The 16,477-nt window shown below is 30.4% G+C and overlaps 1 protein-coding gene across 1 annotated transcript; it reads right to left on the bottom strand.

Moving 5' to 3' along the window:
* Positions 1-1,593: 1,593 nt before the first annotated feature.
* On the bottom strand, positions 1,594-4,212 carry LOC123300792 (zinc finger protein 260-like). Its single transcript, XM_044883443.1, has 2 exons — positions 4,080-4,212; positions 1,594-3,995 (listed from the first exon to the last, which is right to left on the bottom strand). Exons 1-2 carry the CDS (start codon positions 4,080-4,082, stop codon positions 2,106-2,108), a joined length of 1,893 nt encoding a protein of 630 aa, XP_044739378.1. The 5' UTR covers positions 4,083-4,212; the 3' UTR covers positions 1,594-2,105.
* Positions 4,213-16,477: the final 12,265 nt, after the last annotated feature.

Here is a 16,477-nt window from a genome sequence, read left to right as displayed (position 1 = left end):
AGCGACTATGTAGTTTAGGTAGTGGTTACCTTGACAGGTAACAGGTAACAAAGGTGTAAAAAACAGCACCTCAAGTACATTAAGATATAAAGCTCGTTTTTTTTTACATTTTCTTCAGAATAATATTTAAAATGACGTCATCCATTGCCGGACACTTAGTATAGTTTCAACCCCCTGCCGGACACCCCCAAACTCTAAAAAATTGTGATTATACTTACATTGTAGCATAAAAGCTGAATTTTATATACGTTTCTTGGGGGGCTATGAAAAGAAGTTACCCCAGTAGCCGGACAGTTTTCAAGGTTTTTTCCATCTTGCCAGATGCCTTGAGAGTCCGCCGACGGTGCGAGCAGCACCTCAAGTACATTAAGATATAAAGCTCGTTTTTTTTTACATTTTCTTCAGAATAATATTTAAAATGACGTCATCCATTGCCGGACACTTAGTATAGTTTCAACCTCCTGCCGGACACCCCCAAACTCTAAAAAATTGTGATTACACTTACATTGTAGTATAGGAGCTGAATTTTATATATGTTTCTTGGGGGGCTATGCGAGGCAATATATATTCAGGCGGGTTTGAGTGAGATGGTGAGTTTGCTCTATTTCGTTGCCTTCAAATGTTCATTGATTCATATACGGTCTCTGATGTGGACGAAGCTTTTGATCGAAAAAAATTGCGGAATTTCGACGCCAGCAATCTACCACCATGTAAAAGCGAACTGTTACAACAATTTTTACGAGCAAATTATATATGTTGTATTTGGAACAATGATCACCTAAAGAGTCCAACCATGACTATAAGCCAGAAAATAATGGTTGGGTACAAGAAAATAACCAATACCATTTCAAATGGTTTGAAGGGGATCAGCTACCAAATTATGTCAGTGATTCGTTAGAAATTATATCAGGTATGTAATTACTATGTCAGATTATGTACATGATTTTATTATTATTCATAATTGTATTAACTCGATTAAATTTTTACAGAAACTGACGAAGAAGGTGATATTGACATCAATCAAGAGGACTGGAGTAGTAGTGACGATGATTGTGAAAATATTGACGACAACGATGAAAATTCTGAGCATTACTAAATCATTTTTTGTATACAATAATATTTTTTTAAACTCTGTAATAATTATAAGAATATTTTTTACTTTCTATAATATGGCAATGAATGTAATAAAAATATTTGTTCATTGGATTTCATACGATAAACAATATTATTACCTCACACAGTCAAAACTTGAATTTCTCAAAAATATTAACAAAACTCTAAAAATTTATGGATTACTTTTTTAGATTTGTTTTTTTATTAAACTCACCATCTCACTCAAACCCGCCTGAATATATATTGCCTCGCGCTCGCACTGACAACGGACTCTCAAGGCCTCTGGCAAGATGGAAAAAACCTTGAAAAGTGTCCGGCTACTGGGGAAACTTCTTTTCATAGCCCTCCAAGAAACATATATAAAATTCAGCTTTTATACTACAATGTAAGTGTAATCACAATTTTTTAGAGTTTGGGGGTGTCCGGCAATGGATGGCGTCATTTTAAATATTATTCTGAAGAAAATGTAAAAAAAAACGAGCTTTATATCTTAATGTACTTGAGGTGCTGTTTTTTACACCTTTGTTACCTGTTACCTGTCAAGGTAACCACTACCTAAACTACATAGTCGCTCATCGTTCTTACCTGTGTTGGTGACGTGCGCAGATAAACTTGAGGGTTTTATGAAATGATGTGCGTCTAGCCAAAGCGGGCTCTTGGACTATAAGAGTTTGTATTTAGTGAAAATAAATGTTTGTTCAATAGTCATCGTTATCTGGAAAAAAAATCGTAATATATTATTTTATCATTATGACATATTTACTTCCTATCACAATCTGTTCTTTTCTGCATATTACTTTTACAAAATAATGTCGATGTTTCACATCTGTCAGGCGTCCCGTGACGGCTCACATTTTTTTTCATGGATTATGCATTATGGCCAAGAGTAACGAGCGTCTACTAAAAGTTATGGAGATGTTGATTTTTAAAGATTTCACTCTCAGGTTCTATGAAATCAATTTTAAACTTTTCCCTTGATTTAAAAATTTTTTTTATTTGTTAATTAAAATAATAACATTTAGATGTTTATGATCATTCAATTCGTTTTTATTTGTAAATATTCTGTCGCAATCTTCACACGCATATGGAGTTTGATCACTATGAATTCTTCTATGTTTTACAAAGTTTATTTTCATGCTAAATGTTCTATAACAAACATAACAACAATATGGCTTGTCTCCTAAATGTGTTCGTTTATGCCTAGTTAAAGGATGCTTCAGACTGAATGCTTTATCACAAACATCACATGTATATGGCTTCTCTCCTGTATGAGTTCGTTTGTGTGCATTTAGGCTGCTGTGCTGAGTAAATGTTTTATTACAAACATTGCATGAATGAGGTCTTTCTCCCGTATGAGTTCTTTTATGAGTATCTAAATGTTCTTTACGGTAGAATATTTTACCACAAACATTACAATCAAAATATTCTTCTGCTGTATGAATTCGTTTGTGTCTCAATAAAAGTAAATTAGAAGTAAATTTTTGATCACAAATTTCACATTTAAAAGGTTTTTCTTGAGTATGTGTTCGTTTATGTTTAACTAAATCACCACTATATCTGTATGATTTATTACAAACATCACATGAGTAAGGTGTTTCTCCGGTATGAGTCCGTTTGTGACTACTTAAATTGTAAATGGATTTGAATTTTTTATCACAAACATCACATGCATGCGCCTTTTTTCCTGTATGAATTTTTTTATGTTTAATTAGATCACCAGTAGTAGCGAATGTTTTATCACAAATTTCACATGAATAGGGTTTTTCGCCGGTATGTCTACGTTCATGTACAGCAAGATTACATTTTTCTCTGAATGTTTTATTACAAATATTACAAGAATATCGTTTTTCTCCGGTATGCCCTAGCATATGTCTAGCAGCATAACATTTATCTCTGAATGTTTTATTACAAATATTACAAGAATAAGGTTTTTCTTCAGAATGAACAAGTTTATGTTTAACCACACTCTCAGGATGAGTGAATTTTTTATTACAAACATTACAAGAATAAGGTTTTTCTCCTGTATGGCTTCTTTTATGTCTAACTAAATTGCCGTTGCTGGTGAATGCGTTATCACATACATCACATACGTAAGGTTTTTCTCCTGTATGAGTTCGTTTATGATAAGTTAATTTGGTACTAGTTCTGAACTTTTGGTCACAAACATCACATGCATGCGGCTTTTTTCCTGTATGAATTTTTTTATGGTTACATAGATCACCAACAGCAACGAATGTTTTATCACAAATTTCACATGAATAGGGTTTTTCGCCGGTATGTCTTCGTTCATGTACAGCAAGATTACCTTTTTCTTTGAATGTTTTATTACAAATATTACAAGAATAAGGTTTCTCTCCAGAATGAACTCGTCTATGTATTTTCAAGCTAGTTTTTTTGTTGAATTTTTGGTTACAAACATCACACGAAAAAAGCTCTTCTTGTGTATTTGTGTGAATTTCTTTTAACATTTCATCATTTTCTGATTCACATCTGTTAAACATTTCGTCGAAATCTTCATCTTTTATAATTAATTCCGAATGTAAAGCTTGTTCAATTTTAATTTTTGATTTCTTCAACATCTCATCAATATTCTCATCCATTTCATCATGGTTTGAATAAAATTCTTTTGATATTTCTTCGTCATTGCAATCAATTAATTGTAAATTTAACTCTTGTTCAATTTGAATTTTTTCTTTTTTCAATATTTGTTCACCATTTTCAATACTTGTTAGTCCATCAATTAAAATTAGTCCTGTTTGTAACTCTATTTCAATTTTTGTTTTGTCATTTTCAACTATTTGTGTTTCATCAATATCCTCATCCATTTCATCATTATTTGAGTAAAATTCTTTTGACATTTCGGTATAATTAATTAACAAAACCTATTTTCACCATGAACATAAATATTGTAAATATAATATGATAACCTTTTAAATATAATATAAAAAATAATAAAAATTTCTTACCATTCATAAATCACCAAAGGAAGCAGATGCAAACCATAGGTCGCTGTGTAAGTGGAAATGGCTGCAAAAATATAAATTAGATTATGAATTTGTTAGCATCTGTAGAACGTCTCACGATAGGAACATAGGTTTTAGACTGCCGACTATGACTATGACACATACTCTTGGAAATTATAGTTCATCTTTGAGATCGTTAGTCAAAAATAAATCATGAAATTAGAAAAAAGTTAAACTTAATGTATAAATATACTTAAATATTCTGATTTCGAGTCATAAAAGCACATTTTTCTTGTAAAATATTAAAATTAAAAATCGTAATTTTTAAACTGTATATCACGTGACTTAAAATACGGGTAAGCCCTGCTGTGATGTCATAGCGGTATGAGGCATAGACCATCAATTAGTTCAGTGTAGACAGTTGGGTATAATATATACATAGATAATGGGTGCGTTTGGTAGAAAAAAGCGCTTGAGAGCGCTTACTAGCGCTGAAAAACAAACTGTACAGTTTTCGGCCCGGACATGTTTGCAGTTGCGCTGACACAATCCGCCATTTTGCTTATTTATTTTGTTTGTTTTGAAGTAGAGTTCATAAGTTGTTTTGTGCAATTAGTTTCAAGTAATATTAAAATAAACAATAATTTCAGTCCAAAAAATAGTAAAAGGAATATAGCTGTTTACTATTTGACAGCGCTTACCGCTTAACAATCGTCATTTTGCTTACAAGCAGCGCTTTTTTCTGCTAAGCGCACCCAATAATTATTTATATTTATTATAATCAGTTGTCTATGGTCTATGCATATATTTGTCAAAGAAACAATATGGGTATCACTATACGAAATAACACAAAAATTTGTGTTATTTCGTATAGTGTTACCCATATTACGTCATCAAATTGGATGCCCGCGTTTTTGACAGTTTAAAAAAGGTTTCAAATTTAATTTTAGTTTTGGCAAGAAAGCATGTGTATTTTTCCGAAATAAATTTTTGGTGGTTTTTTATTAGCAGAATCAACATTTTGAAGTACTTTTTCAAAAATAGTGGAATACCCTACCTATTATTAACTATTATGATGTTACAAGTTATTTTGGATTTTCTTTCTTTGACATCATATTTTTTTAAACAAAATTCCGTTCTGTATGATTTGATAAAGCAATAATTATCATTTATTTTATGAAAATAAGTAATGCTCCAATTTTTTTGACCTGTTATAAAATCTGAAATTTGTATATATTTTTAATTTATTTAAAATAGATATTTTAATAATTTTAGACGTGTAAAACTCTTTGCGGAATTTGTAATTATCTTAGAAGAATATTAATTTTACAGACCAAAACAAAAATATAAAATTTCAAATATAAAAACATTGGCGCCGCCGATGGCATATAAACAACGCGACTGAATGACTGATGATGACTACTTGGTAGTTGAAAATACGTATTTTAAAAATACAAAAAACTGATCTAGGAAATTGGGGCAAAAATCGAAATTTATTTCGATATATCCTAGAGTTCTCATTTATTATCTTCGATAATATTTATACTAATTCTAATTAATAGAATCGCTAAATTGATTCATACTATGGAAGGTGGTTGTCTAAATTTTCCAACCGATTTGGGCTGGCAACCATATTTTTGGAATGTTTCTGATTTGTTTGCAGGCGGAGAAGCCAGATAAAAAAAAAAAACGTAACAACTTTTTGTGAAACTTAAATATATATTATATCTATGGAAACAAAATAAAATGTAACAAAAAACGAAACCTATGTAATAATAATTAGGTGATTGATTCTGATCTTTGGTAATTTCTGATTATTCTGTTATTAATAAGAAAATGTCTATTTTCAGAACTTGATAAACGAAAGTATGATACATAATTAAATAATGCATAATTTAAAACGAAACAAACATAGTTCCTACCGGGTGTGCCACAACACCTCTATTACCGATTATTTTGCGATTCGCTTCCGGACTATTGTGGATTTACATGATTTATCCTTTCTACCTACATACCTTCAAACCATTATAAGACCTAAGCAAAGCAAATTGGCAAATGCAGTTTTCTCTTTTTTTGGATTTTTTAAAATTTGTGAGTGAACGATATGGCCTACAGACATCGTTCTTTTCTTATATTAAAGCTAATTACATTTGCTTTAACATCTTTCCCTATGGTTTCACCCATAAAATGAGTATTTTCCCCGATATCTGAATCAAAAATAGACCAAGTATGAAAATTTCACTTTTTTCGTAAAAATTGCCAATTTTTGGAGAACTGTATCTCAGTTAGTATTAAACCTACAGAGCTAGTTCAAATTCCAAACAGAGCTCAAAATGTAGCAATTTTCTTTTTTTTTAACAAACTTTAAGAAAATATTTGCTGAAAAAACGCATAGTTTTGGACTTATATTGAGAAAACTAAAAAAAGGGGCAAAAATCTGGCCGCCATCTTAATATCTCACTTCCGGTCAAGATTTCGGTTGGGTAGCCGGCATATTCGGATTCAGTAGGGTCAAAATAGAGGGAAAAGACATTTTTCCCAAAAGTAATATGATTTACTTCTACAAGTTTTTCTGATGCCTTTTTTAAATATTATAACTAGTCTATTATGTATAAAATAAACTATAAAATACTCACTATATAGATTTTTTTACTTGTGTATAAAATACCCTGCTCGTGTGATTTATGTTATGAAGGTCGGGTTTTTAGAATCACAGGTTAAACAACATATCGGGGATTTGCAACGACCATCCACTCGAGTTTCACGTCATTATAAATATATGTTCTTGAATAGAAGTTAGTAGTTGTTAATGTAAACATATATTATTAGGGCTGCCAACTCTCCGATTTTGGACTAGAGTCTCCGGTTTCCGAAGCGTTTCTCCGGTCTCTGGTTTTCGAAGTATACTCTTCGATTTTTGATCATTTTTATAAGAAAAAAAATTAATTCCTTATAAATAAAATTTTACTTGATTTTATATGAAGGGGAAGGGACGAAACCTCCCCAAAAAAATATGAGGAGTAGTTCTTAACATTGACTACAAACCTACCAAATTTGGATATGCACCGATGTCTCCTCTTGCGAATATTAAATGAAAATTATAAAATTTCTGAAAAAAGTTCCATTTTTGACGCCATTTTGTTGGTTAGACATGTTGCACCACTACGGGAAAGTAAAAAATTTTTAAAAAATACTTATTTTGATGTGAAAAAAAAACTCCAAAGTTTCGCTGCCTGAACCTTTAATCCATACACAAGGCGTAATTTTATTCTACTAGTATGATATCTGCCTTATTGTGTAACGTTTGAAAATTGAAACTGGTCTAGATAAATAATAAATAAAACCAAATATTTACAGAATTCTTATTCATTCTAATAAAGTAGGAAGTTTTTATTTTCATTTTAAAATTGTTATCTACATTATTGTTTTAAAGAAATATACACAAATTTTTTAATAAATAATTTATACATAATTTTATTTGCATTCATCTAATTTTTACCCAAAGAAAACATCAAAATATCTTGTTGCAAATATAAGACATAATTTGAATATAAAAATAGATTATTTTCAATACCTCAATTATGTTCAATATGCAATGAATAGTACAAGAAATAGAAATTTTGAATTCTAAATTTTAACACGCTCCTAAAGATTTTGTTATACGTAGTTAGAGGGCTGCCAAGGTTGCTGTCATGTAATGGAAAAAGAAAATTAAAAAAATCGTATTTCTCCTATAACTTGAAAACTATATATTATCTGAAAAAAGTGTAAAAGTTGTAGCTAATATAATTTTGAACATTATCTTTTTTTATACGACATTTTAGCTATATCTATTTTGAGAATAACTCGAAAACCATCAATTAAAAATACTAAAAAAATAAAGTTAATAAAAAAAACTAGCCGTTAAACCCGCTTCGCTGGGTTGTTTTTGCACATTTAAATATCAAAATTGTTAAATGAAAGACTTTTTTTTTAATTCTCTCTGTGTGTACGGAACAGTAAGATTTTTTTGGCCGATCCCAATATTATGTCTACACTCTCTGTGTGTACGGAAAAGTAAGGGAAAGATCGATAGAAACCCATGGAACATTCCAGAATATTCGAGAAAGTTCTAGAAAATTCGATAGAAATCCATAGAACATTCCAGAATTTTCGAGAAAAATCGATAGACATTTGCGCCAGTAGCGCCATCTAGTGAAAATTGTACTATTGACGGTGGCGCCATCTATTGAAAATTATTAGAACTATTTTTTAATCTATTTTCTATGAATTCCTAGATCATTTTTAATTCCACCCTCACCAAACTCCCTTATTCACAATGGGAGCCTAAGGGCTACCCAATGACATAATCCCCTACCGAAGGTCAATGGTTAGTTTTAGGGAAAATCGGGGACATACAAACAAACACTCTCTTTATATATATATAGATTAATAACAATTGTGGTGACCCAGGACAGCTCTGTTTTGAACAGTTATATAATATATACAAGTCATTTTACTTTTGACAAAACCATGGGTCTCTTAATGAAAATGTTTTAGTTACATTATTAAACACTAGACAATGCCACATATGTCGAATCCAAATAGCGGTATTAGTAGAAAATTTAAAATAAATAAACAAATTTTAATTTTGTATAAATTCTATTCATACTTGCATTAAATTAATAAATAATTTTAATTAATTGACAGTAATATTTGTTAAAATAAAAATTAATTAATTATTAGACAGTGGTTTGGATTCGATACTGGTGGCATTGCTATGTAGCAGTTTTGGGAACTAACTCGTACATCAATGAGAAAATATACGTTCCTAATGCATTTTATCTTATTTATTTAAACGAGCAATTGTTGTATATGTATCTTTAATCTCGGAAACGGCTGCAACGATTTTCATGAAAATAAGTATGCAAGGGTTTTTGAGGCGAAAAATCGATCTAGCTTGGTTTCATTTTTAGAAAATGTCGTTTTATCCCTGTTTTCAGGAAAAACTGAAAAATGTTACTCTTACTGCCATCTATTGTCTACATTTTAATAATAAATGTTAAAACCGAGTTTTATTATTTTTATATAATGAAACTAATCAATGTATTGTGGAATAAAATTAATTATTTTTAATAAAAATCAAATAAATAAATCGTTAATTTAAATTATTATGCAGCACTACTATAGGGTCGAACATTCAACGTTTAACATTCGTCTCTTTCGTAAAGATATTCAAAATGAAATCAAAAGTAAAAATAGTGTTCAGAGCTATGACGAAAGTAAAACTACCTATTCGATTTTTCAGAGACAAAATACTACAACATTCAATAAGCCATAGCTCAGGAATTATTTACCAGAACGAAAAGTGGGCTTGAATGTGCGATTTTTGAGTTATTCACGAGAAAAAGGTTTAAATTTAAAAGTTTGCGCCTGTCAAACCTTTGCATCTAACTTATTTTCAGTTAATATATTGCTTTCAAGTTGTTAGAAGTGAAACATTTTTTAATTTTCTCCAATTTTCCTGAAGCTCCACCCGACAAAAATTTTGCCAATTTATTTTAAATCCTTTCAAGTATAGTCTAGTTAGTTAACATGTACGATTTTTTCTAACTTTTTTGTATATTCTCCGAAAATTACGAAACAGGTGTCATTCGATTCGTAATTTTATGTAGAAAGTTTACTGAAAAATCCGAAATGGTGCTGAAAAAAATTGCAAAAGTTATAAACAATTAAGTGAAAAATAAAATAGGGGGTTCAGTGTTTTTTGAATAACTCAAAAAATATTGAAAATTTTCAAAATCTGAAAAAAGATCCAAAAAGATGAAGAAATTTCCTAAAATAAAGTTCCGACTGCCGAAATTGTATCTCTAATATTTATAATTTTTACAGAGCCTTGAAAATAGCGCAAAATACGGCAAATTTTAAAATTTTGATTTTTCAATTTGTTATTAACATTTGAAAATTAACAAATTAAAAAAAGTAATGAAAAAAATTTTTTTTTAAAACTTTTTAATTGTTTTAATTTTCTATGGTTAAAAGCTACATAAAAATAATTTTTTCAAATTTTTTACAATTGTTGTTTAAAAAATTGTTATATGAACCCCCTATTTTATTTTTCACTTAATTGTTTATAACTTTTGCAATTTTTTTCAGCGCCATTTCGGATTTTTCAGTAAACTTTCTACATAAAATTACGAATCGAATGACACCTGTTTCGTAATTTTCGAAGAATATACAAAAAAGTTAGAAAAAATCGTACATGTTAACTAGCCTAGTAACTAGGGCCAAATTTTCAGCGAATCTCTAAAATTTTTGAGTTGAAAGTTAATTTTTATCTCCATTGCTTGTGCTATAAAAGATGAAAAGTCATCGAAATAAATTTAAAATATTTTTCATTACTCTTTCTTTTCTTTCTTCTAAAATCTACATCAGTCGAAGAATTGGAAAAAGTGAAATTTTTTTTGTTTATAAAGTTTACATAATTATTGCGATTTTTTTTCAAATACAAAATCTTGGGACTACATAGTTATTGAGTTTTTTTAAAAAATATGTATGGTATTACTTGAAGAAATTTTAATTGTACATAAAAACACCATAAAAATGGGGAACCCATTTAAAAGGTTATGTACGACATCTAGAAAGTGTTGTAAAAATATGTGCGATTTTATTGTTAAAGTAAAAAGTATAGCGTTTTTATTAAGGCATTTCTTTGAAATTAAATTTAGACAATTTTTAAAAGATTTTCTTGTTGAAGAAATATAAATTTGAAGCTGCCAATCTTCCTTCATTCTTATTATTCCTCAGTTCTCACTTATTCGTATGGACGCATAAATTTTTATAAGTAGACAATAGCTAACTTTCTAAATGTCTGTACTTGTAATAATATTTTTTAATAATAATAAACAGTATATCAATTTAGTTATAAATAAAAACACAAAAATTTCTTCCAAGTTTAATTTATAGCTAAAATTTTCATTTACAGTCGTTTTTTTCAGTATCACCGGGCACTGAATCGATTTCAAGATCGATTTAGATTAAATATATACCTAAGAAATTTTATCCAAATGCATACGTACTTAGAAGATGGTAGCAATTCTAGAAATGGTTTTAAATTCCTTTTTTTTTCAACGGTTCTTAAAGCTACATTCACGGATTTTGATAGGTAGCAGCGACTTTGACCTTTGACTGTACGTGAACAAAAGCCAGCTTATAGTTATTTTACACAAATCTAGGCAATTTTCAGACCTTTGAAAATGTGAGATTGTTCGAGGATAAGGATTTAATACCCAACACGATACATTTAATGAAAAGTTTTTTAAAGATTTGTAACTTTACGGGCCTGAATCTCACACGTTAGAGAGCTTAGGACTGATGAAATGACTTTACGTAGAGAAAATTAAAAAATTGTCTTATCACCAACTATCAATGTACCAACCATCAGACAATTTGGATTTTTTACACAAGGATAAATATCAGGCCCTAAACTGGAAGGAATCTTAGCGAAGTGAAACTTTTTGGCTATAATTAAAACTTTCACAAAAAGTTTTGTTGAAATAATCCGCATTAACTAATAAGTTTTTTTTTTTTTTTAAACAAAAAAATTAACGAACACATATGGAAGATAAATTGAAAATATAATTAAACATTACAAAGATAAAAATATTGTGTAAGTGCTTTTCATAAAAATACATAAATATGTACGTAATCAATAATTATATAGAAATATGTTTTATGTAATTGTATATAAAAATATTATTTCACACTACGGAATTTGGAAAGACAAAGACAATAGGCCATTATAGTAAAAATAAATGTCACATTTTAATATAATTTATCGTATCTTATTTTTTGAAACTCCATTTTTTTTTTCTTATTTTAAATATATCTTTTTGAAAAAAAATGCATAAAACAATATAAATCACGTATTTTATAAAATTTATTCAGTTATTTGAATGCAAAATACTTAATTAAGTAGTATAGCAGTATTGAAACAGCAAACAGTTTAGTCTTTAGTCAAATCAGCAATCATTTTTGAATTTTTTTTTTCAACTAATGATACAAACAAGTTTATATAGTGTTCGACCGAAGCTTCGGCTTCGGCTTCGGCAACCTCCGGCCAAAAAAACCACCTTCGGTCAAACATTCGGCTTCGGCCTGAACTCAGGCCGTAAGGTTCCTAGCAAACATAGGAATTGAACGAACTGTACTAAATGTTATTATTTTGAAATAAATTTCAAGGTCATTTTTTTAATCATCTTTACATTGACTTCTAGATCAACTTTAAAATTAAAGTTTTAAAATCATGTTTTTAAACCTTCGGCTTCGGCTTCGGCCGAAGGTTGTGGCGATAGCCGATTAATCGGCTTCGGCCAAAAATCGACCTTCGGTCGGACACTAAATTAATAAATTAAAATAACACAATAAAATGTATAAAAAAACTTTTTAAAAAAATCTTGAATAAATATAACCTCAAAATTTCCCAAAATTTACAATATATATCTTTTTTAATTATGATAACAAAAATTAAATTAAATCAAAACTATACGGTAAATCATTTAGAATATTTTTTTCAGTGGATGTTCAATTTTCTACAAACCATCAATTCCCGGCGTTGTAACATAGAACCGTAATGTGGCCATTCAACGGTTGATCATTATAGAGAGAGATCTTAAAAAGGACGCGTATGGCTGTCTTCGTTTGTCTTATATTACCTCTATTAAATACACAGACATGCACCTGTTTATACAATAATGCAAAATATTAATATTCGAGGGAAAACGGTCAAAGAGGAATACGAACAAAGAGGGAAGACGGTCCCTTTTTCGGTCTCTTTTTTAGCGGTCAATAATTCACTTATTGCGTTTCCTATGCTTTTCAGCCTCTATGTAACATAACCTCTTTGATGAATACTGAAGCATTTTTATTTACAATGTACAGAGATAAATTAAAGTAGTCACCATCAACATAGTAACAAGATCTCTGTTTAGTCAGCACATTAATCTTATAATCACATTTCAGTTTACTGTACCCATCCATTTTTGAAGGGCCCGATCTAGCTATCTAGCTCCGGGCAAAAATTATATGTGCCGTCCTTTACACAACATATACGGGGAGTTTTAAATGGACATATGCTTGAAACTCGATAAATAAATTTAATCGAGAAAAATTCTTCAAACGAAAAATATTAGTTTCAAAGGGGCAAATCTTATGCCGGCATCGAATTCGATCTAAGTTTTGAGGTTAAATTAAAACCTCACTCTGATTCATAGCTGACAAACATGAGACGAACGCTTTAAATTACAAAGTTATTCTTTATAAATACGCAAACATTTTGTGTTTGAAACATTTTTTTTGTAGACCGAATAGTTTAAACAGTAATTGATAGCAAAAATCTAGCTTTTTGTGCAATTTGTTCATTTAATTTGAACTAAAATGGTCTTTATAGAAAAACGCACCACTTTTATTGGATTTATTTGAAAATTTTTTTTCGAAGAGTGCCATGGACTTCGCAGAAACAATTATACAAAGTAACAACTTGGATACGAAAAAACAACTTAGAGTAAAATTTTTCAATCTCTTTTTGCCTAAACTGTACAGTTTGCGGAAAAAGGATACGGACAAAAAAGTTACTTTTTTAATCAATAACAACTTTCTAATTTAAATTGCTCCTCTATCGATTGCCAGTTATGGAGTAGTGTGAGCTTGAAAACCTAGTCACGTTTAATGCCTGATAAAACTTATTTTTTGAGTTTCAAGCATATATCAACTTAAAAAAGCACCCTGTATACAGATTCCAATGGTATTTTGCCAGTGTTTTATTTTATTTATAAATTATAATTAATTTTTCCAAACAATCCCAGTTTTCGGAACAGTCGTCTTATATTGAGTCCCGTTTATCTAGATTAGTCGCCCTATTAGCTCAGTTGGTTTAGGCGTAACCAATTCCGTCCGCGGTATGCTTAGGGTAGCGGGTTCGATTTCCGCCGCCGCAACAAAATTAATTTAATTATTAGTTGTGATGGGCTGGTGTAGTGCATTAATATGCATGAAGGAGGTGCACTCAGCCTCTGATATTGAATGAAATTATCAGCGGAAAGGAGGTCAAACACATATATGGTATCACAATGGGCTCTATAGTCTATAGCCTAAGTGTGTCCTTCGTGGGCAGCCAATATAACCTAACCTAACCATCGAGATTATTGTATATCATACTAGCTGTGAACTACCCGCTTTGCTGGACAACATCCCCACTTTCACCCCTCCCTGCACATTTCCTTGCGTGGGATAACAGTTTTGTAATGTACACGTCATGTTCTTTTATTTGATACCCCACTTAGGTATATTTGTAAATATTCGATAATTCCTTCCCACTTTCTCGCTACACCTTTCTACCCTCCGAAGGTTAAAAGTAGATAAAAACAATAGATCTTTGAATCTGGTTGTATATCGTGTCAATATTTGAGCTCAATCGATGCACAACTTTTTTATTTTTTGAAGCATATCCCTTTCAATCCCTATTTCAACCCCTTACTCTACTATAATATGGATGTATTATACATAAAAACCTTCCTCTTGAATCACTCTATCTATTAAAAAAAAAACCGCATCAAAATCCGTTGCGTAGTTTCAAAGATTTAAGCGTACAAAGGGACATAGGGACATAGGGACAGAAAAAGCGACTTTGTTTTATACTATGTAGTGATTTTCAGGATTTGGCGCCACACATTGTTGCCGGTCCGGGCGGTTGCCTAGCTCGCCCCCCATGGATCGGGTCGTGCTTTTTGGTTCAACAAGGATACCTTTAACAATGCAGGTGACTAGAGTTTAAGAAGCTTAGAACTGTAAGGTAGTTGAGTATAAATTATCCATATATTGATGTCTTGTATGTCTTATGTCCTTCGATTTTGTTTTCAACTATTTTTCATTATTTTTGAAAGCTTACGTCTATCCACCCATTTTTAGGAAATGATTCCTAAAATTCAAACGACGTTTACCGACAGGACGAACAATTATTTAATTTTAACTTTTACTTAATTTGAAGAGGCAGTACGCCCCTTCGTGATTAAAGGACATAAGCAAGTCAATTTAAAGTTAATCAATCTGCGTGGAGAAATATACTTTGAACTACGATCAAATTCACAAATTCTGGCAACCCAGATCAGCGCTCTAACCAATGTATTGCTGCGTCCTTGAAAACTGTTACCATTTGCAAATACATGAGTTTTGCAATCAGTAACATACAAATTGAGGGAAATTTTTTTAATTCCTGTACTTAAGTGAAACGGAAGCAAATAATTGTCATGGATAATTGACTGCTTTACTATAATTGGTCAGACTTTACAACATTCACGAACAATTAGAAAAATATTTGTTCAAAGTTAAAACTGAATAAATAATATAAATTAATTAATTAGAGATACTTTATAAAAAATGCGACTATATATAATATTGAATTTTTCTCTTCATTTTTTTATTTTTATTTATTTATATTTTTAATAAAATTCATACGATTAAAACTTTATTTGTTCACTAAATTTAATTTTATATAACATGAATAATGATATCACTCTATTAACAAGAACTATTCACTATTTTTTTTAAAACATTTTGCTTTGTAAAAGGTACTTTTTAAGAACGATTATAATTCTTTAACTGTTAAAAATTAAAAAAGTCAAGTCTAAAGGCATGGAGACCAGATGATGAGACCGAACTCCATGTAAACAGAGGGCCACAAATAAGATGTCAGTAGTGTTCCTTTGGCACCGGGATAGTGAAGCGAGTGTAATGCGTGAGTTTGATTTAAAAAGCATAACGCATTTATATAGTATTTCGTTTGTATGTTGGGATTTATTTTGTGCCACGCACTTCGGTAAACAAGGAACACTAGCGATGCTAATGGTTCAAATAATTTATACCATTACGTTGACAAATTTTGGTGTGTATTTTACTTGATGTAGTCTCCATGTCTAAAGATTTTTTGTCATGATGTACTACACTTATTGTTACTGTAGATAGTAAAAGATTTCATTAGAGATTTACTATCTACGCGAAGTGTACTACACCTTAACAAGCATTCAAAAAGCGTTCTTAAACTGGAGAAACCTCTCAATCTGGGATAAACCGAGAGCTCGTGTCGCCGTGAGTTTTAAATATAACACACTTTTTTTTTATTGTATAGAGAGTTCAAATACTTCAAATTCCGCAGAATTAACGTAATCGAGTTGAATTAAAATTGAGAGGTTCTTCAGGCATAGCTTTAACATTTCTAATGCAAGAAAAAATAACAGCATTTTTAGAAAATTTTATGGGTGGTTATTCATTTCCTAGGAGTAATTTTGATATATTGTTTTTTATGTAAGTAAATACGTCTTGAGTTACATACGCGATATCAAATAAACATGGACCAAATTCTGTGTCAG

This window comes from Chrysoperla carnea, chromosome 5, assembly GCF_905475395.1.
Source record: "Chrysoperla carnea chromosome 5, inChrCarn1.1, whole genome shotgun sequence".
Classification (NCBI taxonomy): domain Eukaryota; kingdom Metazoa; phylum Arthropoda; class Insecta; order Neuroptera; family Chrysopidae; genus Chrysoperla; species Chrysoperla carnea.
Note: the sequence above shows the minus strand (reverse complement) of the source record. Positions and strands in the feature narration are given on the sequence as shown.